This window comes from Falco rusticolus, chromosome 6 (genome assembly GCF_015220075.1).
Source record: "Falco rusticolus isolate bFalRus1 chromosome 6, bFalRus1.pri, whole genome shotgun sequence".
NCBI lineage: Eukaryota > Metazoa > Chordata > Aves > Falconiformes > Falconidae > Falco > Falco rusticolus.
In genome coordinates this window covers 17,323,518-17,350,942 of record NC_051192.1, presented here as the reverse complement: position 1 = coordinate 17,350,942, position 27,425 = coordinate 17,323,518, and the positions used below count along the sequence as shown (strand labels likewise).

At 51.5% G+C, this 27,425-nt stretch overlaps 1 protein-coding gene across 1 annotated transcript; it reads left to right on the top strand.

Annotated features, from left to right (window-relative positions):
• Nucleotides 1-118: 118 nt before the first annotated feature.
• LOC119149881 (zinc finger protein 512-like) lies at nt 119-26,636 on the top strand. Its single transcript, XM_037391743.1, is given in 16 exon segments — nt 119-670; nt 1,573-1,620; nt 3,994-4,052; nt 5,381-5,589; nt 7,574-7,663; nt 12,451-12,534; nt 14,428-14,552; nt 14,927-15,013; nt 16,459-16,557; nt 19,681-19,848; nt 20,481-20,675; nt 21,340-21,441; nt 22,755-22,817; nt 23,295-23,393; nt 23,859-24,149; nt 24,151-26,636. Coding segments are annotated over 16 exon segments (2,307 nt in total). The 3' UTR covers nt 24,187-26,636.
• Nucleotides 26,637-27,425: the final 789 nt, after the last annotated feature.

The window sequence follows — 27,425 nt, the reverse complement described above, 5'->3', positions numbered from 1 at the left end:
CAGCGCTCACCCGCGGGGCCCGGGGCCGGCGGCCGCCGCCAGGAGGCGGCCGGAAGCGGGAGGGCGGGACCCCGCGGCCGTGCGGGGCGCGTGCTGACGTGGCGGCGACGGCGGCACCATGCGGAGCGGCGGCGGCCGGCGGCCCGGTGAGTGCCCGGGGTGCTGCTGGCCGCCGCCGGCGGGACTGGCGCTTCGCCCCGAGGGTCTCGCTGGGCTCGGGCGCAGAGTGGGCTCGGCGCGGCCCCGAGTAGCCGAGCGGCCCCGGTCTGCGCCGCTGCCGCCCGCGGGCCGCGCCCCGTCCCGTGGCCGGGCGGCGAGCGGGGCTCGCTGCGGGCTGCCGGAGAGCCGGCGGGCGGCGTTCAGGCCCGCTTTCCGCCCGGAGAGCCGCCCGCCGAGGCTGAAGCCGGGGGGCGGGTCCGGAGCGGGGCGGCAGCCGCACGTGCTGCCCCGCACGGTCTCCGTCGCGGGAGGCGGCAGCGCGTGGGGCCGCGGCCGGGAGCCCCGCGAAGGGCGCGAAGCCGTTCCCGTGTCCCGCGGGGTCGGGACAGGCGCGGCAGCGCGGAGCACCGGGGGCTGCCGTCGACGCCGCCGCCGGGGCCGGGCTCGGCAGCCGCGGCGGCCTCCCGGCCTCGGCCGGAGCCGCCGTGCGGGGCTCGGCGCCGCCTCCGCGGTTCGCTGCGGCGGGGCAGCCCGTCTCCAGCCGCCGCCCGCGCTCGGGCCGCAGCAGCGGCCGCTCGCCGAGCGCCTGCCTGCCTTCCTCCCGCCGCGGCGGGGCGCTTGGCCGCGCCGCCGCCCGTGCGCGTCGGGCCTCTGCGTGCTGCGTGGGCAGCGCGCCGTGCGGGTGGGAACCCCGCGGGCCTCGGCGGCGCTGTCTCTGGAGGCCCCTTCGGGATTGCGGCTGTCAGCTTCCCGGAGAGGGCGCCTCGGCGGCTCATCCCTGCTCTCCCTTTTTGATTGCCTCTCCTTAACCGGGAGCGAAACGTCGTCCGACAGGTCTCCGCTTTTATGCAAAGTCTTTTACTCCTAGAAAGAAAAATCCCCACAAAAGCACCTTAAAACATGTGCCGTGTCTGTCAGCCACCCGGGTCCCGCAGGTGGCAGGGGAGGCCGGCTCACGGCAGCGGGCTGCGCCTGCCCGTCTGCTCGGTTTTCTCATTACAGCTTCGCAGGCCTGGTCTGTTACTGTAGCTGCTCCTCAGCGAGGTTTCTCCATGGTTCCGATGTAGGGGTTTCCCAGCCGCCGCTCTTGGCTGCGCATAAACTGCCTCGAAGTAATACAGGCGCAAAGATCCCATTGCCTTTCCTTCCAGAGAAGACCAAGTAGGACCGTGAAGTCATTGATTGAGCAGTTGTGGCGTTCTCTCCTGCTCCTCCCGTGAGCAGAGACTCTGGGGCTGGAGACCCAAGGACCCTCTGACGCTCTGTAGTCACGGTTTAAGGATTCATCTAGTTGATGTCGCTGCAGTCTGCTGAGTTTCTTACCTGTTGGCTGGGCTGTCTCTCACTGACTGTGGTCCTGGGAAGAGTGAACTGCTACTTGTTCTGTGTACAGATGAGATGGCGAGAGCATAAAAGACAGATCAAAGTTACATTTTTCCCAGTGCCTTTGTTTTTTTAGTGGTGAGTTTCATTTGCCTGGAAGCTGCCCATTCCCTAGTTCTGCTGCAGCACCCGCAGTTTGTCAGCATCTCCTCCTGACGAGTCATCGCAGTTCTACGATTTCTTCCGATTCTGTCATATCCCGTGTGCTGTTTTCCCCAGAAAACATGTAGCGTTTCTTTCTAACAACTAACTTCATGGCATGGTCCAGTTGATAATGTGCATTACATTTTTCTGTAAAGACGATGGGTAGTTTAGCCATGTTCTCCCTGCTGACCCGCCTCCCCCCGAAGTTTCTTAGCCAGTTCCTGTATGTGGCAAAATACTCTCTGTTCCCAGGTTACGTTCTTTGGCATTTCATATACTTCTGCTGGGCATTGATTTTTTGTGCCATGTAAACAAGTGCCTGTGTAAAAGCTAGTCAGTTGAGATCTAAACCATTTGTCATCGTGTGTGTCACGTGAAGCGTGGGGGTATGGGGGAGATTTTTCTCGACCCCTAGTGTTAGGTCAGCACCCCAGGAAAGCTGAGACCCTTGTGCCTGACCAGTCCGTCAGCATCCCGTTACAGGGACCCTTCAGCAAAGAGTCCCACTGGATCGGAGGGTGATTTGAGTGACTTGCTCAGGGGAACACGCCAGCAACAGCAGGTGGGACCCCTTGGTGGGTCTGCCCACGAATATTTTACCCGCTGCCAGTTACTGCTAGCGTCCACAAAGGATTAACGCTAACAGCTTCCGGAATACGCTCTTTACTAATATCAGATGGTGACCAGTTGGGGTTTGTGATTGCTGGTGATAGAGACTGTCTGCAAAAGTGAGCTTGGAGTCGTACACAACCAAACTATAATCACTAATAACAGCTAGCATGAGTTAGTTATTTAGCACGCATAAGGTCAAGTTCTTACTTTGTCTTATTATTGGCGTCCGCGTGGGGGAGAAGACGGGTGCAGCCTGTTGACGGATGCCAGAAGTTAGGATGAAGTCTTCCCTAACTTCTCCCCTCATCTGCCCACCTGTTTTACTTCGTAGTGTATTGCGTATTCATTTATCGTACATAGGATTGGTTACAAGCTTCTCGCTTCTAATGCAAATTAGTACGCATCCGGAGATAGCACTGCTGAAGCTCTCTACTAACTGCGTGGGCTCCTCAGGTGGGGTTTTGCCCTCTTTTGGGGGGGGGCTATTTGAGTTGGAGGTGATGATCTCCCACTACCACAATTAGCTTTTATCTTATTTTCAGCTAATTTTCTGTTGGTGTCAGTGGACTGCAACACCTTCGGGTCCTGTTTTCTCTCCTAGCGAGTACTTCCCTCATGCGAAGGCTTCCTTCTGCGTAACTTAGGTGACGGTGTTCTTTGCACTGTCTGTTCTGTGTGTCTCTTCCTCCCCAAGGCTGACTGCCTTGGTTAGAAGTCCCTTCATTCGTACCAACTTTAGGGTGAGTCGGATTGACCTAGCTTTGTGGACACTGAATCGGAGTCGGGTAATCCAGGAGTTTAGACAGCAATCCCCCCTGCCCTCCTCCTCCCCGCCTGGACTGATTTCAGTCCAGGACTAGCCCTTTTCCGTCATATTTCGGTGGAGCTTGAGCAACTCCAGGCATACACTTTGTGGTTACTAACTTGTATCGGGTGCCCAGTGAGGTGTAGTAGTTCCTTGGAGGCCGGTAACTTTGAGATGGAGGTGTGCGTTAGTATTACGATGAGATTATTTCATCTGAAGAAAGTCATTTTGCCACAGTGGTTGACTGGCCGCGGACATCTCGTGGGTTCTTCATGCAACAACTGGTACGCAGCTTATCAACTGTGTGGTGCCATCAAGTTGCTGTTCCTGCGGGATAGCACAATAGAGCCTGGCCGCGGTGTCTCTGCTCCATCCTCCGTCACTCTTATCAGCATGTGCTGAGCTGGCAGGGTGTGTTGCTTGGGGAGCTGTGGTGATGTAGATTCCGTGCATGCCAAGCATCCTGCAAGCGACAGCTGTATTTTACCCTAAAAAAGCTTTCTGGAGTATGGCGCTTCTGTCAGGACCCCATTTTCTCTAATTGCCCCCCTCAAGGTGATTTTCCCACAGCGTGGTCAAGTCTGGGACAGAATGCAGGTACCACTGGACGCATTGGAGACAAAGAACACTCCCTCGTGCCCCGTTGCAAGGGGAAGGATGGGCTTTCGTGTGGGGAGCGTAGCGAGGCGCATCCCTCTTTTGATGCCAGTCGTAATTCATCTGCGAGTTGAACAGGTTAAACGCTTCCTGGTTGCAGAAAACAGTGGTTTCCTTTTCAAAGGATGGTATGCACGTCCTCAGAGTGCAGGTGACTGTGTTTAACTGAACGGCGAAACATGCATAAAGCAGAAAAATGATGCCACTAATGTAAATTGTTCTTACTTTGTTAGGACGGCAGGCCTGGACATCACAGGCAACAGAAGGTCAAGAGGTCTCTGGGAAACAAAAGGTATGTGAATGTTTCTTGCGTGGTTTGGTGGGAGGGCAAGAAATAAGCTGAGGGATTCCTCTTGGAAAACCGTATCTGGTCTGTGCACGATATTCTGAATTTTAAGAGCTGCGATGATTTTGGTTTGTGTGATGAGCGTCTCAACTGACTTTGCTCATTGGTTTGTAGGAAAAGTGCTTTTCTGACACTTCACAAAGGGGTATGAGCTTTCATTGATTGTTTTCAAAAGGGTTTTAGCACTGGGAAGATAAATACGTTATGTTTGAGACCAAGCGGTGTTCCAAAATCTATGTATTTGGAGCGTGATTGCAACTGTGAAAGGCTTTAGTTAAGAGAATTCCTCTCCCCGTCCTTCTGCGGTACCTTCTTAAACATAGTCTATACTGATCTGACCTGGTACCATCAACGCCTCCCACCTACTGATTTTAGTACGGATGCGTTCAAACGTGTGAACTCCACAACCCGGCACGTGGGAGAGTATTGCTGGGACACCCATCACTGTCATCGTTAAGCGATCTACTTATTTCAGTTTGTGAATTGTGGCAGCACTGGGATACGTTGGCAAGTGTTTCTGTTTTCTGTTCTCTCCTCTCGCCCGTTAATGGTATTTGCCCAGAGAATAGATACTCTCTGTGTTGCTTTGACGCCTAATGGTTTTGCTGTCGTGTTACGGTAGTGTAAATGTCCAGGCATTTCAGGGCTGTTGAGAAATACTTGAGACTAGCGAAGCCAAGTTCCGTCTGATCTTGAGGAAGAAAAATCGGGGCTGCTGGCTTGTCTATCTAAATTCATCTTCATGTAGTGCGATTTGTAGGATCTACTGTAAGGCTGTCTCCATTGCTGAAAGCCCTTGCTGGTTCAGATTCTTTCTAGCATTAAGTCTTTTAATTGTGTAGTGTCAGCTCTGGCTCTGAGAATAGGTACTGAAGGAGATCTTGCCCTTTGTGGGATGGAAGAGGTCTCTTTTGTAACGCTGGGCTGCAGAAGAAGTCCTATATTCTCCTCGGGTTGCTGAAGGACAACTGTGTATTTTTAAACGGGGTTTAACTTGTGCCTGCTTCCGAAGTTGGAGGTTTGAGGCAGGATGGATTTATTTATTTTTTCTGTTCCTGTCAAAAGCTTTTTAATGTCATTCTCTAAACAGACGTCCTGAAAGATAACATTTGGGGTGGCACTTTTCAGTTCAGGAAATCGAGGCGATTCGGGGAACTGCGCGATGAATTTTAGAGCACTTGGGAAGATGCGAGGGGTGTTGTCTGTCCGGTTATTGTGGTTGTGCGTGTATGTATGCATACCTGTACACAGGATTTTGAGTTGTTGTTTTCCAGGTCTAAGCACTTTGAGGAGGTGGAAACTACTGTCCTAGGACTGAGCAGTAACTGCGATGAGACAGGCAGCAGCGTGTCTTCCGCCTCACCACAGGGTCGAGTGAATGGAAGTGCAGAGTCCAGAAGCAAGCGGGCCATTCGCAGGCCTGCTTACTGGTTGGAAACGAGAGGAGTAAAAGCCAGCATTAACAAATCTTCAGAAAATAAAGGTACTCGTGGCTCTTGGCTCGATGCAAACCTGTTTTTCTCTGTGGTTCTTTGATGAGAGCTTAGATGACTTCTGAAAGACATGCCACAGATTCCCAGCTTGGTAATGCCACTCATGCATCAGGAGAAATAGATTTCCTCCACTGCAGAAATATAGGTGAAATTCTCTGAGGTTACACGGTTCCTTTTGAGTGACTTGTCTCTTGAAATCAATGACTCTGTGACTGAACCTAGTTTTATCTGTAGAAGAGGTGTGTATGAGGGTTCTGCCAGTCGTATCAGGAATATGCTTTGAGAGCTTCAAAACCAGAACAACCATCGCTAAAGATGTAGAAGAGGGTTCATTCAGCAGTATTCTGGATTAGGCATGGGTTTTGTGGTTGGTGGTAGGTTTTTGGTTTTTTTTTTATTAAGGATGCTTTCATTTCTTTTCTCACTTTTGTCACTGACTGTTTTTGGATTTGGAGTGGTTTGGGTCCTATGCTCAGATTTCCCAGCCTGGCAGCTGTTTTCCAACCTTCTCGTGTGGCGGAGAGCCAAATCTTTGCTCTTCTTTAGTGTACTTCCTTCTCGCCTCTAAGTCAGGATGTGTATCCCATCCTGTTGTGGGGAGAGCCGAATCTGGCGCCTTGATAGAACCAAGGCTGCTGCAGCCCCACACCCCCAGGTCCAACCAGTAAGGAGGCTAAGCGCGTATTGCTGTAGGTACAAACACAGGGCTGCCACCTGTACACGCAGCCAGCCACGCGGACCAGCGCAAAGAGGCGCGCTGAGCACTCGCACAAACAGCCCCAACAGCCTCCATCCTGTTTGCCTGTCTGGCTGATCAGGATGAAGATGTGTTGGTGGGAGAAGAGAAGCATATGCAAAACGTGCTTATAAAGAAGTGCGTGTATATAGGTATGTGTATGTTTGTGTGTGCACGCACAAGTGCAATGTGGATCTCTCCTGTAGCTGGACTTAAACAGTCGCTCTGCTCTGTATCTGGCCTTTGGATCCTGGCCTACTCAGTTGCTGGTACGTGGACATACTGGCCCCTGAGGCCTGCAGAGCCACGCCAGTCGCTGGTGTAGACCTCCTTACAGACAGGCTCACATGCTCAGACACTGCTGTCCCCTGGTCCCTCTGATTTGGTGTCAGGCATGAGCAGGCTTGTGTACAGACCAACCACCTGTACAAGCAAGTGGTCCTTTTTATCCTCTTACACCTCTGCTTTCCCGCACTTGATCCTCCCCAAATCAGCTAATCCTCACCCTTTCCCTTCCTTTGATCCCACTCCTAAACATCCCAGTCCTGTGTCACCCTGACTTGTTCTTTGCTGGCATCCCGTGTGTCACCTAACCGTAGGTGTTAACACCACACTCTGCCCCTCTCCCTGCTCCCTTCCCTTCCCGCTCCCAAAGGGTGCTGCAGAGGGTGGTTCCCAGGGACTCATCCTGGTGGGTCTCCTGGGACAGACCTGGGAAGAAGGTGTCTGTTTCTTTGAGACCATCATTTGTGTTCCCCTGCCTGCCGTCGTGCTTCTGTACTTGTCTGTGGTCGTGGAGATAAGCCTTTGGTAGGCCTGGAAAGGGTGAGGGGAGGCAGGATGTTCCCTGGGGTTCCCCACCTGCCGTTGTTTCTCTGTGCTACTTTGTGTGTGCGCGCAGACGAGCTTTTTATGACATAACCTCGCACCTTCTGGCTCGCTTCCCGAGGAGTGTTATTTTCCCAGGCCGTGCTGTGACACTGTTTCTTGCATATTTGCTGTGTCCGAGGATCGCAGGCTGTGGAGTACCTAGATGTTACTGAGTCCAAAGGCTGTCTCTAGCTCACTGGTGTCCAGGTGCCTTACAAAATCTACTTTCCCGCACACACACACACCCCACCCACCCCCTTTTTTTTGGAGTATTGAATACGAGGATAAGCTGAGGCAGCAGCAGGCTCAAAGCTGTTACCCAGAGTGAATGATGAAAGTGAAGCGTTTCTGTTCTTACTCGTTAGCAGGAGAAGTACTATTGAAAGGCAAGAGGAAGTCTGAGCAAGGGGAAGGCGAAGATCTTCCGGACTCTCCCAAGAAGAAGCAGAAGATTTCGGGTAATACAAATAACTTGTAATTCCTAGTTGCAAGCCTCCAGGCGCTTCAGATTTCCTCCATGCCCAAACGCTATCCTCTGCTGTCTTCCAACTCTATTTTGGATTCTAGGTGTTTTGCTACAGGAGCCAGTTGGCTAGTTTTGATTTTACAGTGGGAGATGATTGTTGTAATTTCAGTCTCTTCAAAGTCCAGCAAAGGAGGGAGGAAAGGAAGCAGGGGAAGTACAGGCTAGTGTGCTTCATTTCAGTTTCCCCAGAGATTCTGGACTAAATAATCAGAGAACTTAGTTGTAAAGCTCTGGAGATGAATGAGTAGATGATAACAGCAATACGGGTTTGTTGAGGAGAAACCAAAGCCGACCACTTTAATGCTCTTTTACCGCAGAGACAGATGCCGGGGCAGGGGTGGTGGTGGGGGAAAGCTGGACATCATAGGTCGTTCATGCCTTCAGAGGATTGATAATCAGTGGTGAGGTGCAAGAGGAAGTGTACGAGTGGTGAAAGCAGGAGCAGGTGACGCAGGAGAAGTATACATCTGCCGTTCAACCTTGCAAGGATGAGGTTAAGGAAGCCAAGGGCAACCTGTAGTTGAATCTGGACAGGAAAGGATTCTACAAGTATGTGAACAGCAGATGGAAGGCCAGGGAAAGCATGAGTGCATTGCTGAAGAGGGCAGGGGAACTGGTGACAAATGATGTTGAAAAGGCTGAGGTACTCGGGGCTTCCTGTGCCTCAGTCTTGATGAGTTACAGGAATCCTTCAGGAATGCCGGGTGCCCGAGACCAGAGGGAGGGTCTTGAGCAAGGGAGCCTTACACTCGGTGAAGGAGGGTGAAGTTAGAGTGCTTAAACAGATGGGACATACCTAATTATTTACCAGCCGTCATCGTGGCTAACCAGGGAGGTCGCAGCTGACTGGAAGTTAGCAAATACGATGCCTACCTAGAAGAAGGGCCGGAAGAAGGATCCTGGGAACTACAGGCCGGTCGGTCTGACCTCGGGTGCCGGGGAAGGTTATGGAGCAGATCATCTTGAGTGGCATCCTGCGGCACATGCAGGACAACCAGATGATCAGGCCCAGTCAGTGTGGGTTTATGAAAGGCAGGTCCTGCTTGGCTAGCCTAGCCTAATCTCCGTCTGTGACAAGGTGACCCGCTGTAGTGGATGGGGAAAGGCTGTGGGTGTCGTCTGCCTAGACTTCAGTAAGACCTTTGACAAGGTTTCCCACAGCATTCTCCTGGAGAAAGGGGCTGCTCATGGTTTGGACAGGTGTCCTGTTCACCGGGTAAAACCTGGCTGGGTGGCCGAGCCCAAGGAGCGGTGGTGAATGGAGTCACAACCCGCCGGTGGCCAGTCACGCGTGGTGTTCCCCGGGGCTTGGTGCTGGGACCAGTCCTGTTGAGTATCTTTGTCAGTGGTCTGGATGCGGGGCCCTAGTGCTGCCTCAGTCAGTTTGCAGACAACGCCAGGTTGGGCGGGAGCGTAGATCTGCTCGAGGGCTCTGCAGAGGGACCTGGCCCGATGGGCCGAGGCCAATGGTATGAGGCTGGACACGGCTCGGTGCCGGGTCCTGCCCTTGGGTCACAACAGCCCCACGCAGCGCTACAGGCTTGGGGGAGAGTGGCTGGGAAGCTGCCCGGCGCGAAGGGCCCTGGGGGTGTTGGTCGACAGCCGGCTGATTGTGAGCCGGCAGCGTGCCCAGGGGGCCGAGAGCATCCTGGCTTGTGCCTGAAATAGTGTGGCCAGCAGGACTAGGGACGTGATTGTCACGCCGCGCCCAGCACTGGCGAGGCCGCACCTCACGTCCTGGGCTCGGTTTTGGGCCCCTCACTCCCAGACAGACACTGAGGTGCCGGAGCGTGTCCAGAGCTGGGCAGGGGGCTGGGGAAGGGTCTGGAGCACCAGTCTGATGGGGAGCGGCTGCGGGTGTTTAGTCTGGAGAGGAGGAGACTCGGGGGCGGGGGACACACACGACACCGTACTGCTCTCCACAACTACCTGAGAGGAGGCTGTAGCCAGCGGGGGTCGGTCTCTTCTCCCAGGTAACAAGTGACAGGACAAGAGGAAAGGGCCTCAGGTTGCGCTGGGGGAGGTTTAGATTGGATATTGGGAAAAGTTTCCTCATCGAACGGGTGGTCAAGTATGGAACAGGCTGCCCAGGGAGGTGGTGGAGTCCCCACCGCTGGACGGATTTGAAAGACCTGTAGATGTGGCGCTTGGGGACGTGGTTTAGCGGTGGGCTTGGTGGTGCTGGGTTAACGGTTGGACTCGATGCATCTGACAGGTCTTTTCCAACCTAAATGAGTCTGTGATTGTATGATTCGAAGTTACATGGGGCCTGACGGGTTGTACTGAGTGCTGAGAGAGCTGGCTGATGTCATTGTGAGGCCACTCTTGATTATCTTTGAAAGGTCATGGCACCTGGGAGAGGTTCCTGAAGACTGGAAGAGAGCAAATATCACTCCTGTCTTCAAGGACAGAAAGAAGGAAGAGCTGGGGAGCTACAGGCCCGTCAATCTCACCTCAGTCCCTGGGAAGGCGATGGAGAGAATCGTCCCGGAAATCATTTCCAAACATATGAAGGACAAGGTGGTGATTGGGAGTAGTCAGCATAGATTTACGAAGGGCAAATCCTGCTTCGTCAGCCTGACAGGCTTCTACAACGAGGTCACTAGCTTGGCGGATGAGGGGAGAGTCGTGGATGTTGTTCACCTCAGCTTTAGTAAGGCTTTTGGTGCTGTTTCGCACGACATCCTCGGCGGTGAACTGGCCAAGTACAGGTTAGATAGATGAACAGTCCAGTGGTTTGAACACTGGCTTAAAATCCAGGCCCAGAGGGTCGTGGTCAGCAGCACAAAGTCGAGTTGGAGGCACATCACTAGCACTGTACGCCAGGGGTAGGTGCTGGGGCCAGTGCTGTTTAAGATTTTCACTAATGACCTGGGCAGTGGGACAGCGTGCACCCTCAGCACGTACACACGTGATACGAGCGGTGGTACATGAGAGGAGTGTACTGCTGTTCACAGGGACCTGGACAGGCCGGAGACTTAAGTAGAGAGGAATCTCTTGAGGTTCATCAAGGAGAAGTGTGAAGTCCTGCAGCTGGGCAGGAGTAACCCCACATAGCAGCATATGCTGGGGGCTAACTTTGTGGAAACCAGCTCTGCAGACAGGGATGTCGGGGTCCCGAAGGACAGCGAGCTGGCCTTGAGCCAGCAAGACGCGCTGTTGTGGCAAGGGCAGCCAACAGCATTCTGGGCTGCCTTAGGAAGAGCGTTGCCAGCAGGTCAGGGGAGGTGATCCTTCCTTTCTGCTCAGCACCAGAGTACCGTGTCCAGTTCTGGGCTACCTGATACAAAAGAGAGGTTGGTGCAGGGCTGCAAAGATGATCGAGGGACTGGAATATCTTTCCTATGAGGACAGGCTGAGAGAGCTGCGACTCTTCAGTCTGGAGAAGGCTCGGGGGGAATCTTACCAGTGTGTATCAAGGCTTGGTGGGAGGGAATGAAGAGAAGGGAGCCAGACTCTTCTCTGTAGGGCTCGCTGACAGAACAAGAGGCAGCGGGCACACATGAAGACACACAAAGTTCTGCCCAAAGGCAAGGATAGACTTTTTTACTGTGAGGGTGGTCAAACCCTGGCACAGGTTGCCCAGAGAGGTTGTGGAGTCTCCATCAGTGGAGGTACTCAAATCTTGACTGGACGTGTTGTTGGGCAGCCTGCTCTAGCTGACCCTGCGTGAACAGAGGGGTTGGACTAGGTGATCTCAGGAGGTCCCTTCCAGCCATAACATCGCTGTGATTGCTGTGAAACAGAAACAAGTATAGAATGATGGTTCGCAGTCTGTCTGTCCTAGGTTCGATTCTAACCATTGTTTTTGTCACCAAGGACCTGGAAGTATATGTAGACAGCACAAAGCCGAAAGGGATGGCAAGTGCGGTGGAGAAAAGGCTGAAATTGAAAGCGGTCTTGATGTTAGAGAAGCAGTCTGAAAAACAGAATGGAATATAATATAGTGTGTAAACTTAAAGATGCTGTAGTTGGGAAGAAGTATTAGTGCAGCTGAAAGACAAAGAGCGACATCCTAGGTGTCGGTTCTTCAGAAGAGGGTTTGAGATTTATAACAGCTCAAATGTTGAATAAGGACCAAGAGCGTCATACTTGTTCCTGAAAAGGCACATGTCGTGCTGAGGTGTTTGGGCAGAGATGCAGACTGTCAGGCATGTGAAGTAATTCTTGTGCTCTAATGCAGGGTCACACTTGGAGTGCTGCTTCAGCAGTGGACACTGCAGTTCAGGAAGTGTGTGGACCAGCTGAAGAGACCAGGGAGAAGAGAGCAAAAAAACATAACCCCGTGAGAAAATCCTGAAACAATAAGAGTTGTTTAGCCTAAAGAAGACAGGAATGAGTAGAGGAATGGGACTGTCCCATTTGGTTGCCAACAAGTCGTTAGATTGGCTCAGCCGTACTGTGAACAGGGGATGTTTCAGTGTGAAGAGTTCCCATCCCCTGAGCTGTGTGTATGCACAACGGTACAGATAGCAGATATCTGGATGGGGCTAATGCCTGCAGCTGTAAGTAGCTATGGATTTTGAGAGGGAGTAGGGAACATAATCTTGACGTTCCTTCAAAGGAAAAAAAACCACCAAAAAAACCATTGAACATTTCTGAATGAGTAGCTTTGAGACAGCAGGCTGAGTAGCAGCATCCTAGCAAAAAGACTCTGCTTTTTTGTAACAAGGCTCGCGAAATTAAGTCTTCCGGTCTTTCTTGTTTGTGTTCTAACAGGAAAAAACCAGCAAGCTGGAACGCAACAGAACTCCAGAGTGAAAGGCCCCTGTGTTCAGAAAGAACCAGAAACCTATGGCCCAGGTAAGAAGCAGCAGCAGTTGCTCAGAACTGTTAATGAAGCAGCGTGTCCTGGTTTCAGCTGGGATGGAGTCACTTACCCTCTTAGGAGCCAGTACAGCGCTGTGTTTTGGCTTTGGTGAGAGAGCAATGTTGATAATGCACTGATGTTTTCAGTGGTTGCTGGGTAGTGTTTATCCCAAAGTCAAGGCCTTTTCAGTTCCTCGGGCCCTGCCAGCCAGAGGGCTGGAGGGGCACAAGGAATTGGGAAGGGACACGGCCAGGACAGCTGGCCCGCACTAGCCAACGGGATATTCCACACCGCAGAATGTCGTGCTCGGTACATAAACTGGGGGGAGTTGGCCGGGGCCTGCTCAGTGCTGCTCGGGGGCTGGCTGGGCATTCGTCAGCGGGTGGTGAGCATCGCTTGTTTGGGGGTTGTTGAGAGCTATTTCTTACTTCCCTCCCTTTGGATTTTACTCCTCTCCGCTTCTCCCTCTTTTTCCTTCCAGTAGTTGTTATGCTTATTCTAGTTTTTATTCTAATTTCTTTCAGTTACTGACTTGTTCTTATCTCAGCCCTTGAGGTTTACCCTTTTCCCGATTCCCCTCCCCAGCCCTGGGTGGGGCCGGGGCGGAAGCGAGTGGCTTGGTGGTACTTTGTCGCCGGCTGGGGTTAAACCTCGAGGCATCCGAAAGATAAACGTGATTCTTTCTAGGATTTGAATCTGAGCAACAGCTGCGCTTCGGGTGTTTCCATCTTGTTGTTCACTGTACTGTTGACAAGGAAGAACTGGCTGCTGTCCTTCTGGCGCTGTGTCAGTACTGCAGAGCAAGACTGGAGGGACTGCATACTGCCTAATAGTGTAGTTCCAGGTGGTTTTACCCCTGCACAGTGGGACGGTGAAGGGGGAATTGCTTTCTGAAGAGAGCAAAAGCCCGTTGAAATAGTTTCAACTCTACAGCTTGCAAAAATATGTATACTTTTTTACTCAGCAGAGTATGTTTGCAGGAAAAACTCCGTCGCTGTTGCTGCCAAGTCACCTCTTGTGGTAACCTGGCAGGCAGAGACTCAAGCAGTCCGTGCTAGGAGAACAGCGTTAGCCTTGGCTCAGCAGGTGGAATGACGTGGGATGTGTTGCTCACAGCACTCGTGAAATAGCCCAGTTTTCTGCCCAGTGCTGTCTGATTCACAGGCTTTTCCCGCAGCCACCTGGGGAGGGGCAGCCCCTCCCTGATACTACTGGGCCAAGGGGAAAGCCTTTAGATCTTTTGATGATAAGACTTTGGGCAGATGGCTGCTAAGCCACTTTCTTCCCAGAACCCCTTTCAGTAATTTATAACCCTTGTGGCGTATGGCCCTTCACAAACAGGCCAGGAACTGAAGACTGTGCCACACAGGGTACTTTTCCCTGGCTGTTTCTTGAGGATCTTGGCCCGGTGGTGTAGCTCTGTTCACTTTTGGTGCCAAGGTGGCTGGCTAACGTAAGTGGCGTGCTAAAGATTTGGTTAGTAGAAGCGAACCGTGGACTTTGTCTGAAACTGTTTGGTCACACCTGTGGCTGCTTCTACTGTGGAAACCCTTTTGCCAGAAGGAGAGTTTACTCTGCACGCTGAAGTAATTGTGTAAAATACAAGTGAATGGATGAAAAATCTCTGCTGCACAAGTGGAAGAACACTCCTTGCAAGGAGATGGTAGGATTAAAGAGTTTTTATTGAACGATCTCCCAAAAGGAGTGACGTGTGCCTCGTCCCATGACACACTGGAAGCTGCAAATGAGCTAAAGCTATTGAAGTGTCGCTGGACACGAGTTTGGTAGCGTGTGACCTGTTTCCTTCCAGGATTCATTGTGCAAGTGGAAGGGGAAAAAAAAGATGCTGTGTTTGCAGTTCTGTTGCAAACCTTTTGTTTTGGCAGGTAGTATGGAAGAGCGGTGGTCTTTGGAAATTCAGGACAAAGGCCGAGTTACCTGCCCAACATGCCGGGCTGTGGTGAGGAAGACTGTAGAAGGACTGAAGAAACATATGGTAAATTGCAGGCAGGTAGGAACAGGAGAGATGAGCAACGTGTTCTTTAATCCTCTTCAGCTTGCTGCCTGCACGCTGTTTTGTGTTGCATTTAGAACCGGTTTCCTCTCATCATCGCGTCTCTAAGCGAGAGTCCTTTGTACACATGTAAGAGGCTGCGCTTGGTGCTTCTGGCTTAGCCTTTTGCTGGCGGTTTGGGGTAGTGAACAAAGGTGTAGCTATTTTATTGTTCCCCTGAATGTTAGGCTCCCTAAAATCTCTTCTGTTCTTGATGGGCAGTTACCAGGCACAAACAAAATGTTCTGCTCTCCTGCTCCTTTCCCCCAAAGCGTCTCCCACTGCTTTGGTTAGCTTACAGTTGCACGCACCGTGTCCTTGTTTGTTTCTAGGAAATGTTCACATGTCATCACTGTGGGAAGCAGCTGAAGTCTTTAGGAGGGATGAAATACCATGTCATGGCAGACCATAACAATCAGGTAACATGACTGCTGTGCATCTAAAAACCCTGCAGGCAAGAGAGTTTTGGGTTCCTTCCCCGGCACACACAGTATCAGAGCATGGTGGCTTTTTCCTGTGATGTAGCTGCTCCAGTCTTCTCTGCCTGTTATTTTTCCTGTGAGATTTAACATCTGAAAAAACAGTAGAGTGTTAGGAGAGATGGTAGCCGTCCTGCATCTTAGAAAGAGGGGGTGAATTTCTGTTTAGGCTGGTTATACGGTCACAGGTAAACGGCATTCTCAATGAGAAAAAAAATGATTGCTCATTAGGCTGCGAGTTTCAGTCCTGTGCTAGAAAGCCGTTTTTCTACATCCAGAGCAGACTAGAGTTCAGGGTTTTACAAGTTGAAAGGTAAAAAAGCAGAAACAGCAGTTTAGTTCTTGTCTGTGTTTACTGTAAAGATAGGAATGCTACAGTCTGCTTTTCCTCTTTGCTGTTACTTTAAAGAGGGCGATGTCTCCTGTTGCAGTTGTGAAGAATTAGAACTTTTGAAAAGGTCACTGGGAAGTTTGGGTAGGGTTTAGATCAGGGGTCCTCAAACTTTTTAACCAGGGGGCCGGCGCGTGGATGAAGTGGCAGGAAGCCATCTGCGGCTGCTTGGTTTCCCCCCCCAACCCCGGGCGGGGGAGTTCTGTAAATACCGGGGACTGGATTGAGGACCCTGGGGGGGCGTATCCGACCCACAGGCTGTAGTTTGAGGACCCCTGGGTTAGATAATTGGTTACTGTTCTTTTTTACGTGGTTCTCAGTACTGTGGTTTCTGAACCTACAGCTGTATTAGTAAACGTAATAGGCCAGGGATCACGCTCTGACCCTGAGGAATAGGTCTGTCACTCCGTTCTAACTTTCTCTTCAGTCCAAGTGTAATATTATTATTAGGTAGTGTAGGAAATAATAAACAGTAACCATTGGAGAGAGAACAGACAAGAACTTGAGCTATAGTTTCGCACAGGTGAATAACCGTTACAGGTAGTTAGTCGGCTTAGCTTTAGTTGGGCTAAGTGGAAATGGCAGGCCCAGGAAATGTTAAAGGTGCGTGACAGAGATGAGTAAGTACTTCCCACAGGCAGAAGAGGACCAAAGTAATTATGGAAATACATACCTTTGTCCTTCCCAGCAGCTGTGGCTTGGGACCATTTCTTAGCAAGGTTTTGTTCCTAGATAGCTATCTAAATGTTAGAATGCTTATCTGCAAAGTGGTTTTCAGGCAGTTTACTCCCTTTAAAGGTAATTCGGTTGTTCTGGGATATAGACAGACCGTGATCATTGTATTAGATACACTTTTGTAAAATCTTAAGTGGCAGAGATGTAATTGTTTTGGAAGCTTTCCTTCAGTTGTGTGTTGACTAGTGAATTCCCTGTGAGAAGAGCTGTAAATGCTGAGCACCCTATGTTTTTCTTTCATCTTTCTGCTGTGCTTTAGCCAGTTGTGAAGGAGGGAGGAGAACTGGATGAGCAGCTTGAGCGAGACCGCCTTCGGAAGGTTTTGAAGCGTATGGGAAAACTCAAGTGTACGAGGGAGGTAAGCTGCATTGTGCTAAGTATCCTGAATTAAACAGCGGCAGATGCATGAATATAAAACATTAAGAGAGTTCTGCTGGGTCTGCTGTGGGGCTGGCTAAAGCTGGATTTATTTCAAGATCCTAGGTATGTTTTAAGACAGAGTATTGTAGAATGATTTGGGTTCAAAGGGACCTTTAAAGGTCATCTAGTCCAGCCCTCCTGCAGTGAGCTTCTTCAGCTAGACCACGTTGCTCAGAGCCCTGTCCAACCTGGCCTTGAATGTTTCCAGGGATGGCACACCTACCAGGTCTTTGGGAAACTTCCGCCAGTGCTTCACCAGCCTTGTAAAATTATTTTTTCCCTTCAGTCTAGTCAGAGGGCACCCTCTGAGTTCAAAGCTGTTACCCCTTGTCCTGTCGCTACAGCCTCTACAGAAAAGTCTGTCCCCATCTTTCTTGTAAGCCCCCTTTCAGTATGGAGAGGCCGCAGTAAGGTCTCCCCGGGGCCTTCCCTTCTCCAGGTGAAACAGCCCCAACTCTCTCAGCCTTCCCTCCTAGGAGAGGTGTTCCAGCCCTCTGATCATTTTTCATGGACGTCCTGTGGACCCGCTGCACCAAGTCCATGCCTTTCCTATACTGAGGACTCCAGAGCTGGACGCAGCACGCCAGGTGGGGTCTCGCCAGAGTGGAGTAGAGGGACAGAATCCCCTCCCTCGACCTGCTGACCACCCTTCTTTTGATGGCATCCAGGATACGCTTGGCTTTCTGGTCTGCAAGCACACACTGCCAGCTCGTGTCCGGTTTTTCATCCACCAGTACCCCCAAGTCCGGCTCGGCAGGGCTGCTCTCAATCCCTTCATCCCCCAGCCTGTACTGATACCGTGGGTTGCCCCAACCCAGGCGCAGGACCTTGGTCTTGGCCTTGTTGAACCTCATGAGGTTCGCAAGGGCCCACTTCTTGAGCTTGTCCAGGTCCCTCTGAATGGCATCCCATCCCTCAGGCATGTCAGCCGCGCCACTCAGCTTGGTGTCGTCTGAAAACTTGCTGAGGGTGCACTCGATCCCACTGTCTGTGTCGCTGACAAAGACATTAAACAGTAGCGGACCCAGTGCGGACCCCTGAGGGACTCCGCTCGTCACTGATCTCCGCCCAGGCACTGAGCTGTTGACCACTGCTCTCTGGATGTGAGATTCCAGCCAGTTTCTTACCCACCGAGTAGTCCACCAAGTCCGTATCTCTCCAATCTAGAGAGAAGGATGTTGTGGGGGACCGTGTCAGAGGCCTTACGGAACTCCACAGAGGTAATATCCATAGCTCTTCCTTTGTCCACTGGTGTGGTCACTCCATCACAGAAGGCCACTAGGTTGGTCAGGCAGGACTGCCCTTTGGTGAAGCCGTGCTGGCTGTCTGGAATCACCTCCCTGTCCTCCATGTGCCTTAACATAGCTTCTAGGAGGATCAGTTCCGTGATCTTGCCAGGCACAGAGGTGAGGCTGACAGGTCGGTAGTTGCCAGGGTCCTCCTTTCTACCCTTTTTAAAAATGGGGGTTTTGCCCTTCTCCACTCACCAGGGACTTCACCTGACTGCCATGCCTTTTCCGGTGTCGGGGAGAGCAGCTTGGCAACTACATCAGCCAGTTCCCTCAGGACTCTGGGCTATGTCTCATCAGGTCCCGTAGACTTAGGTACGCCGAGGTGCCTCAGGTGGCCTCAGACCTGATCTTCTCTTCCAGCGGCAGGGACTTTGCTGCGCCAGTCCTCGCCTTGAGGTCCATCCGCTCGAGAGGTGCGGCAGGAGTGAAGACTGAGAGAGAACTTGCTGAGTACCTCCGCCTTCTTGTCTGTTGTTGCCAGTTTGCCGGTCATGTTCATCGCAGGGTTACGCTTTCTTTGACCTTTGTGTTCTGGCTGACATACCTAGAGTAGCCCTTCTTCTTTTTTGTGTCCTTTGCCAAGTTCAGCTCTGGCCACATCTTTGCTTTCCTGACCCTAACCCTACACAACCAGGCACCTTACACCTGGCGATCGAGAGCTCTTGCACTCTGTGGAAGGGGTCCTCAAAGACCTGGAGCTCTGTTCTGCTGCCTTGTCTGCTTGCCTGTAAATGTAGGTTCAGCAAAGGTATGACTTTATAAATGCATTCAGTGGAATGCATCAGGGAGGAAGAAGTTAAAGGAGAACCGTGTTAACTTGCAACAGTATTATAAACTGCTGACAGCATTACGTGATCGTTAAGGCTGCAAGGGAACCGGCTGAGGTCACCTAGTTCAACCCCTGTGCTCAAGCGTGGTCAGCCGGAGCTCTTTGGGTATCTCATGTGTTGGTGTCTTCAAGGGGGATCGAGAGGACACTGCATTGTTTCTCGTGTGCACCAAACACATTTTATGAATGTGTGCTTCTGCTCTTTCCTCAGTTGTTTGTGATGGCTGGGAAGATGGTTTTACACATAATTAACTGTGTGAGCGTGTCTCTGGTTTCTGAAAGTACTGAGACTGGCTACAGCTAGAGAAGGGGATGGAGGCCTCCCTTAGATGGATACATCTAAGAATATTAAAACCTGGCTGATGCACGTTTGATTTGTTCTGTTCCCAAGCTCAGTGTCAAGTTGATCACTGGATTCAGTGTCAGGAGATCCTCTAGTAAGTGACATCCGCTGGAGCCATTGGGGGTTTTTGTTGTCCTCCACTGCAGCAGGAGGCAATAGCTGTATCCTGGGAGGAGCTGAAAGTTTTATTTACCATTACCCGAGTGTTGCTATTGCTCTAGACAGTCTGGCCGGCCAAGCAAGTGTAAAAGCTCCCTCTTTTTCTGCCCACCTCCCGCATTTGTATCTGAATTCAATCTTCCCGTTTTGTGCATCCTCATTTTACACCTTGCTTCTTCAGTCCGCATCCTGACATTTTTTGTTGCGCACTACCTACAAAGAAGCTGTAAGAAACAGTTTCTCCCATCTGAGCCAATTCTTTCTCCCAGATTTTGTCTGTCTGAACAGGTGAACGTTAAGGTTTGCTACCTCATGGTCTCTGGTGTGGCAGGAAAAGTGCCAGTACTTTGGTGAGCAAGCTGTGGATCCTATGCACAGTGGGCATGTGATCACTTGGCGAGCATTTTTCTTCCATGCCTTTTTCTTCTGCATTGGCAGGGCTGCACAGGCAGCTTCACGACCATAATGGGATACCTGTATCATGTTAAAAAATGTGGGAAGGCTGCTTCTGAGCTGGAGAAAATGGCTATGAAGTGCCATCACTGTGGAAAAGCATACAAATCAAAGGCAGGACTTGTCTACCATCTGCGATCTAAGCATGGGCCGGTAAGTGCAAATGGCCATAGTTATCCCGATAGCCTGGTGGTGCTTGAGCCATCCCGACGTGCAGCACACATAGGCGTTTGTCTGCTGGTCGGGTGGGTACTTAGGCCTGGCAAATCTTTGTGGTTTTCTGTCTCTCTGGAGTATTGTGTCCTTGACGCTTTCCTTCTAGCAGCAGCTGTTGCTGTTCCGTGACTAGGATGAAGTTTTTGATAGTGAATCACCGTGGCAGCAGTAAACTTTCCCCAGCCTGACTGTTGCTCCATGGAAGAATGGCGCCAACATGTGTAACTTGTGAGGTGCTTTTCTTTTGCTCTTGGAAGACCCAACACTGGAGCGGAGCAGGCAGTACTCTGCTTGTTGTCCATGAGGGCGTTAGAGGGAACGGTGCGATCCTTTCAAGACCAGCGGCTGCATGAAACTGTCTGCTTGAGCCTTGGTGCTGTGACCCCTCTGAGTAGATCTGGGGTTCTGTCTCGCTAGAGGGGTGCACTTCTGTCCTGTGCCTGTGAGAGCGAACCACAGCCGCAGCAGCATTTTTGTGAGGGATTTGGCAGAATATTTCTTGGCAGTCTTTAGTGTAACTGAAGTGGGAACTACCGAAGGAGGCTCACCTTCTTTGGCCCTCATTGCAGGTCCCTTTCCTCCATGAGGAGAGAAGAACAGAGAGCCTGAAGGAAATCAAAGGTGAGCCAAACAACACGGGCAGAGTTCAGAGGAGATCTGCAAAGGCGGCAATCTACTATCTCCATGAGCTAGCTGGAGAAGAGCTGGCCAGAGAGTGGCCGAAGAGAAAAGTTCTGCAGGACTTGATTCCAGATGACCGGAAGGTAGAAATGCTGTCTGGGGTCTGAGTCTTTCTTCACATCAGATGAGTCTTGCGCTGGCATCTACCCAGTGTTGCCAGTGTTCAGTGGCCCACGGAAAGCAAGTATTGAAGAAGTACTGTCTTGTGGGAGGGATCAGGTGTTGCTGTCCCTGGTCTTAGATGACAGTGTGGCTACAGCAGCAGTTGCTGTGGTGTAAGTATTTCATCCAGGCAGGCTATAATGACTTCCCAGGCGTATCGCTGTCAGTTTCAGTGGGCACAAGTAATGAAGGCAGTTGTAGGCAGTATGTTGCTGGCAAGTCATAGGCTACAGGTCGCTGCTGCCCTGCAGTGATAGTTCGTAGTTTTTCAGGCAGCAGAGTTTCCAGGAGCGTCTTTTAGGCTGTAGGAGAAACCCAAGGGTAAAGGGTGGTTCATGATTTGGGCGGGGTACGTACAGTTAGAGGGATGGTTGTAGTCAAAGTCTGGGGATTCTGGCCTTGGTGTGGGGGGTGTTCCAGGTTCAGTTATGTTTGTGGAGAGTCAGTGAGACAGGAAAGGATTGGCTGTTAGCGCAGGACAAGAAATAGCACCTCTGTCTCACAGCCTGGGAGAGAAAGGGCCATACTTGGCACTCTGCGTAGCCAACGCTGCTTCCAGCTTTCAAGTCCATCTCTTTATCTCAGCTGAAATATACTCGTCCCGGACTGCCCACCTTTAGTCAAGACGTGCTGTGCAAATGGAAAACGGAGATAAAGATGTACCGAAGAGTCCACTGCCCAAATCAGGTAATCCTGAAGTGTTTCTGAAGCCTCCAAGGGGACAGATCTCAGGTCTGTGTGAGCCAACAGCTTTCCAGAACCCTGACATTGCAGTTTGTCTCGCTGTGGGCGACAAATTCTGCTCCACGGTTGGTTAGTGTCACCAAGACGCTGTCTGGACTGTTGCTGGGGGGGTGATGCCTCTGGGGATGTGTTTGTCTGCTTCAGGGCCAGTAACTTGGTGTCAGACTGGACAGCTTTCCCATCCAGCTGGGAGCCGGCCCCTTTGGAGGTTTGAGCAGTAGCAAAATGTCAGGCCCCTGCCTGCCTAGCAGGTGCACTAAACCTAAGTACGGAAGCAGGAAGGAGTAGAGATGGAAATGTAAGAGTAGAGGAGCTGTGTCTGGCACAGCAATTAAGTTTTCTTTTGAAAGCTGGAAACGAGCTACAGAAGACTCTTGCATGGCGCTGTTGTCCTGCTCTAGGGACGCTTATGCATGTGCACTTGGTCTCTTACAATCCCACGCGCCAGCCACCAGTCAGATCCACTGAGAAGAAAAGTCCCCATTGGTGGAGACGGTGGTAGATGTGATACAGGGGACACCCGCTGCCAGGTAGCCAAGTGGTGGCTTCCATCCAGGTTTGGATGTAGAAACAATGCCGTCCCCCTGCCCTACCCCATCGCCAGCACTCTCTCCCCAATTTTCAGCCTTGTGTCATTTCCAAGTGTAAGAATTGCAACATGGTGCTGTGTATGGAGCTGTCTCCAGAAAGCAGCTGTCCTGTTTCACCGGCGGGTAACGCAGAAGCATGTCTTGCACCTCCCTCCTGTTTCAGTGCCTGGGATGTCGGCTGCATGGGACCGAGTATCCCGAGGGTGATGCCCAACGCTCCACGCGGGGCAGGCCTGCAAAGCTGCCCTTTAGCTGAGACCGCTGATGCGGATGCAGTGCCCCCAGGGACGTGAGCAGGGCAGGAGAGGTTGAAGCGTCTTGTTCTTGCCCCTGTGCTCTGCCTGAAATTAATCTCTGCTGCACTTTAGGCAGAATGCAAACTCTGTCGTTGCACTCAGGCTTTAACAGAGGGCGAAAGTAACTGTGACAGGAGTCTCTTGGAGATGTCGAAATGCGCTCAGAAACACTTCACTTGCTGAAAGCTTATGTCTCTTTTGATGGTCCTTTTAGCAGAAACATCCTGGCTTTGTAGGACTCGGTGTCTCCCTCCCCCTGCCTCTCTTATCCCTTTTGGAATTGTCTTCTGGAGAACAAGACTTTGTTGTGTGGGAAGAAGTGATTTCTTAACTTGAGTTTTGCTGACGTGCCCTTTTTTTACCGTTTCAGGGTTGTGAGTCTGTATACGGCAGCGTCTCGGGACTCAAATCTCACCTCGGCACGTGCACCTTGGTTGGTAGCCTTCCTGTCCTCACTGTCTGTTATACCGATAGCCGGACTGTCCCTGTGCTTCAGCTGTCTCCTTGTTGAAGCTGTTGCCCAGCCATCTGCTGATCCGAGTTCCTCACAGTTTGAGGGCTTTGCTGTGTGCTAACGGGGTTGCCATTGCAAGCACTGCTTGAGGCAAGGAGGAGGCATCTTAATGGGCTGCCTTTTAGTGAAACCGCAGTCCTAGCTGTAGATTCACAGCTACAAGAGCATTTTTTCCAGGTACGGTGCCAGAGACCTTGTAACATCTCACAGAGCAGTCGTACGCTTTGTGGGCATAGCCGGCGCATAAGGTCAGCGCTCCTGTAGCTAAAGCATTGTCTGGTACGAGCAAGAGTTTCTTACTACTGGGTTGTATCTGAGCAAGAGTCAAATACAATATATAGGCGCGTCAGCCTTCTTGGCAGCAAGTGGTGATGGATTTTTTTGTTTTGGTGCCAGGGAGACTTTGTGGCTGGTAAATACAAGTGTCTCCTGTGTGAGAAGGAGTTCGTTTCAGAGAGTGGGGTCAAGTATCACATCAACTCTGTGCATGCTGAGGTAAGAGGCAGAATGGAAGTCTTCCGACCCCAGGCTGTCGGAGGGGGGGAGGGTGTCTTGGGAAGGAAATGCTGGATGCTTGCCCTGTTTTATTTTTTCCTTGCTCACTGCTAGGGACAGGGTCCTAGGCTGGCGGGGCCTTTGGTTTGCTTAAACACGCATTGGTCTGGGGAACAGGCGTGTTGCTTCGCGTGTCTTGTCCCAAGCTGCTGCTGCTCGGTTCAGCTCTTCAGCCTTTTCCATGCCTTTAGCCAGGCAGTTGCCAAATCAAGCCTGAATCCTCTGAGACAGGGCAACACCTGAGGAGGAACATCGGGAAGCAGATCTTTGTTAGGCAGCTGCCTTTCCAGATCTCAGGTTTCAGGAAGCCCTTGTCCCAGGAGGCAGCTTTTGTTATAAGCTCTGATAGGCTTTATACGGTATGTTCGCCATGGGTACCAACCTGTTGCCTTCTGAACCCTCCAGGACTGGTTTGATGTGAACACAACTACCACCAAAAGCTTTGAGAAGCTAATGAAAATCCGCCAGAGAGAAGAGCAGAGGAAGCAACGGAAGAAACGTCCTTTGACCCGGGGCAAAAAGAAGAGTACTGGGACCCTGGCTGCTAAGAAGCTCCCTGTTGCTGGAGTTGAAAAAACGAGAAGTAAGAGAGGTCGTCCCCGGCGGGTGGACAATGAGAGCGTGAGCAGTGAGGAGGGGCAGCCACAAGTTTCACGGAGAGCCAAATTTCCAAAAACCAGCCGCAAGCGAGGCCGGAAGTAAAGCCCTAGAAGAAGAGCAGGAGCAATCCTAAAGCTTCTCAGTGAGAAGCCCCACTTGTGTCACGCTCATAACCCACAGCGCTAATATGAGCAACTGAATGTCTTTGGGACTGTGACTCCGTTCTGCTCAGTGACCTTGATTCTGAAACTGTTGCCTCTGGTCAGTTGTGGGAGACTTCAAACCAAAGCTGCGGTAGGGAGGCTGCCTCTCCTGGTGCAGTTCCCTTGGACGGTGGCACTAGCAGGGCAGCCGGTGTAGTTCCTGCTCTGGTTACAGTCTCAGTTTGGCTCGCATTAGTTGCTTGTTTAGTGGTTTCCAGTACAGCAGCTGTCTGTTTTGTCGTCTTCCTCTGATGGGTGAGATGAGGGTTCTTTTCTAGCAGTTCTCCCTGTAAGGGACTGGCTAGCGCACCGTTTAGGTCTCAGTAAGTGGGGAACCCTTTCTTGCACAGTACATACACAAACGAAGCAGTGCTGTGCAGAACAGAAAGGCTTTAGCTTGCCCTGGCAGTGTCCTGGCTGCTGTCAGCAAGGCTGCCCCCGAAGAGCAAAGGCCTTCCTAGCGTGTGCTCCAGTCTGTTGCGCAAGGCACCTTCTCTCCTTCCGTCGCTGGTGTTTAGGCTCAGCACCAGACAGCAGCACGTGAGCTCTGGTCTGCTTGGAAGTAGTTACCCTCATCAGGAAACCAATATTCCCCTGGCATCTGTCTTCTGTAGCACTGGGCGTTGAATGTATGTCAGGGGTCTTCAGTTCAATGAGGAATAAATAAATGCTCAGTTCAAGCAGAGTCTGCAGGGCCCAGAGCCAGGTACCGCTGCAGTTTGGCTGGGTCCAGGTCCAACAAGGGCAGGGGCAGGGCACTCAGGCTCCACTGCTCGCTGCAGCTCACCTCATCCTACCTTGCCAGCCCTTCACTGTAATCAGTAATGCAGACAGTTAAATATTGAGCTGTTGCTGTCTCCCTGTGTTCACCTGCCACACTGGGCTGCCCCAGCTTATTTGCCCAGGTCTCCAGCTTGAGAAATCTGCAAAATGCCTGTGCGCTGCCCTGGGCCCATCTCCTGGTGGAAAGAAAGACACAAACAAGTGCAGCGGGAGACCTCAGGGCTCAGTATGAGAGTTTGGCAGGGAGGAAACATGGCATGATTTGATGCCACACCTGAGTACACTGGTAGGAAACAGACATTTTGTACAAAGAGAGCACGTGCAGTGGAGAAGTGTGTTTGCAATGTCCATCGCAGGGCTGAGCTGGAAAATGCAAAGCCAGATGAAGGCTGGTGGTTGGGAGTGACCCCAAGGCTAGAGAGGCAAGTTGTGTCTTCACACCCAGACGAGAACTCTTTGAAGTTCAGTCCTGCAGCTTCTCTGTTAGCCACCTCAGTGCCAGCACCCTAGTGAAGACAGGAACAGCACATGGAAGCAGTATGGCCACCTGTAATTATGTTCTGAGCAGGTTAGTGTGATACTTCAGCTCTCCTCACTAAAGATGCCAGTCTTCCATGCAAAAAAAAAAAAGGAGAGAGGAGAGGGGAGGGGAGGTCTCCTGTCCTCAAGATAGCACCTCTTCAGGGAGGTGGTGCATAGAGGACTGGTGACACCTGAGAACAGGAGCATCTTAGTCCACTCTGCCCTCCTCCTTAAGTTTTGCAAAGCAGGGACACAAAGGGCCCAGTCCTGTGCAGCACTTGCCGCTCAAGTTGCAGCTGTGCACAGCAAATGGCTCAGCCAGGCAGCATGGGAAGGTGCACCAAGTAACTGACCTCAGCTTGTCCTGATCCCCAGCAGCTGAAGGAGAAATGTGGTTTGTGCCCTCTACTTGAAAGGGTGGGTGAGCCTAAAAGGAGAAATATAATTTTCCTGGAAAAAAAAGATAGGGGCATTGTAACCATAAAAGAAAAGCATAAAGAAAGAAAAGGCAAACTGAAAGCACACCCAAGCTTGAGCTCTTCAAGCTGCCGTTAGATTTTTCTCAGAGGCTGGTAATTCATGCCAGGAAAGGCACAGGTGCCAGGAGCCCTACTGCCAGGAGTGCTCTCCCCTGCTGCTGGTGACCTCCAGTCCCTCTCTTGGGAAGCTGCAAGAACATCCCTGCACTTATATGCATTGTGCATGTGAAAGAGTGTCTCCCTAAGTCCTTCTGCAGCCTCTCCCCCACTTCTTTCATACTGAGTAATTTGGGAAAACTTCCCGTGTCAGGAACCCTAAGCAGTTCTCAGCATTTGTGAGCATGTAAATAAAGTTTTACTGATGTTTTTTTCTGGAGCCTGGAAACCTTGAGAGAGGTTTTTGCTGTGTTGACATTGCCTGCGAGGCTCCTGTCTAGGCATTCATGCAGACTGCGGTCCCTCTGATGTCTTTCAGACACTGTGGATTGTATTGGGAGCTATTCTAAGGAGCTGCAACTTTCAATACACCTACCATGTACACAACTGTATGTCAGCCTCACAGTTCAGTACGTAATACAGAGGGACAGTGATTTGGGTGCCTGCCTTCCTCCTCATCTTTCATGCGTTTATACATCTCAGAGTGAGAGGGGGAGGTTTGGTTCCTGCCAGGATTTGCAGGTAGGATGGCCATGGCGCTGATCTGCTTTGCTTCCCTTGAATCCCAGTTAATCAGTGAAGTCCATCAACCTGGTGAGCCTTGTGCCTGAAATAATGGCAAGTCATGTGGGTGAGATGTGGTTTTGGCAAGCCAAAATGAGTTGTAAATAGCTGAAGGCATCAGTCTTTTTTTTAGGGTGGTGGGTTTATTTTCAGCAAAAGAAACGGGGCCTCCTTGGAAATCACCTGGCAGCATCCTGGGAAGCACGCACAGGCCTGGTGCATGAGGCAATCCAAGGCACCTGGAGAGAGGCTGGAAACACTGTCATGGATGTTCCTACATTGTAACTTGCAGGAAGAGGGACTTGCAGGCAGATCTTGCTGCTTCTGCCCCAATCCATCCCTGCTGCTGCGGCACCTGCAGGGCAGCAGGTGGGGAATGCTGGGGCAGAGCCTTTGCCAGACCAAGACCCTTGTGCACAGACCTGGGTGGCAGGCTTCTGTGCAGGAACTGCTACCCCAGCCACAGGCACTGCCAGCCTCCAGCCACTTGCCAGGTGCAGGTTCACATTCATCTGCTTTCTGTGTTGACCTGCAGAAGGTCTCTGATGGGATCCGAGCAGTTCCCATGGCAGGGACCCAGGGGATGCTCATGCAGAGACCACTGCTGCAGGCACCAGGCTCTGTGCTGGGGAAAATCAGCATTAGGTGCACGAATCATAGAGTAT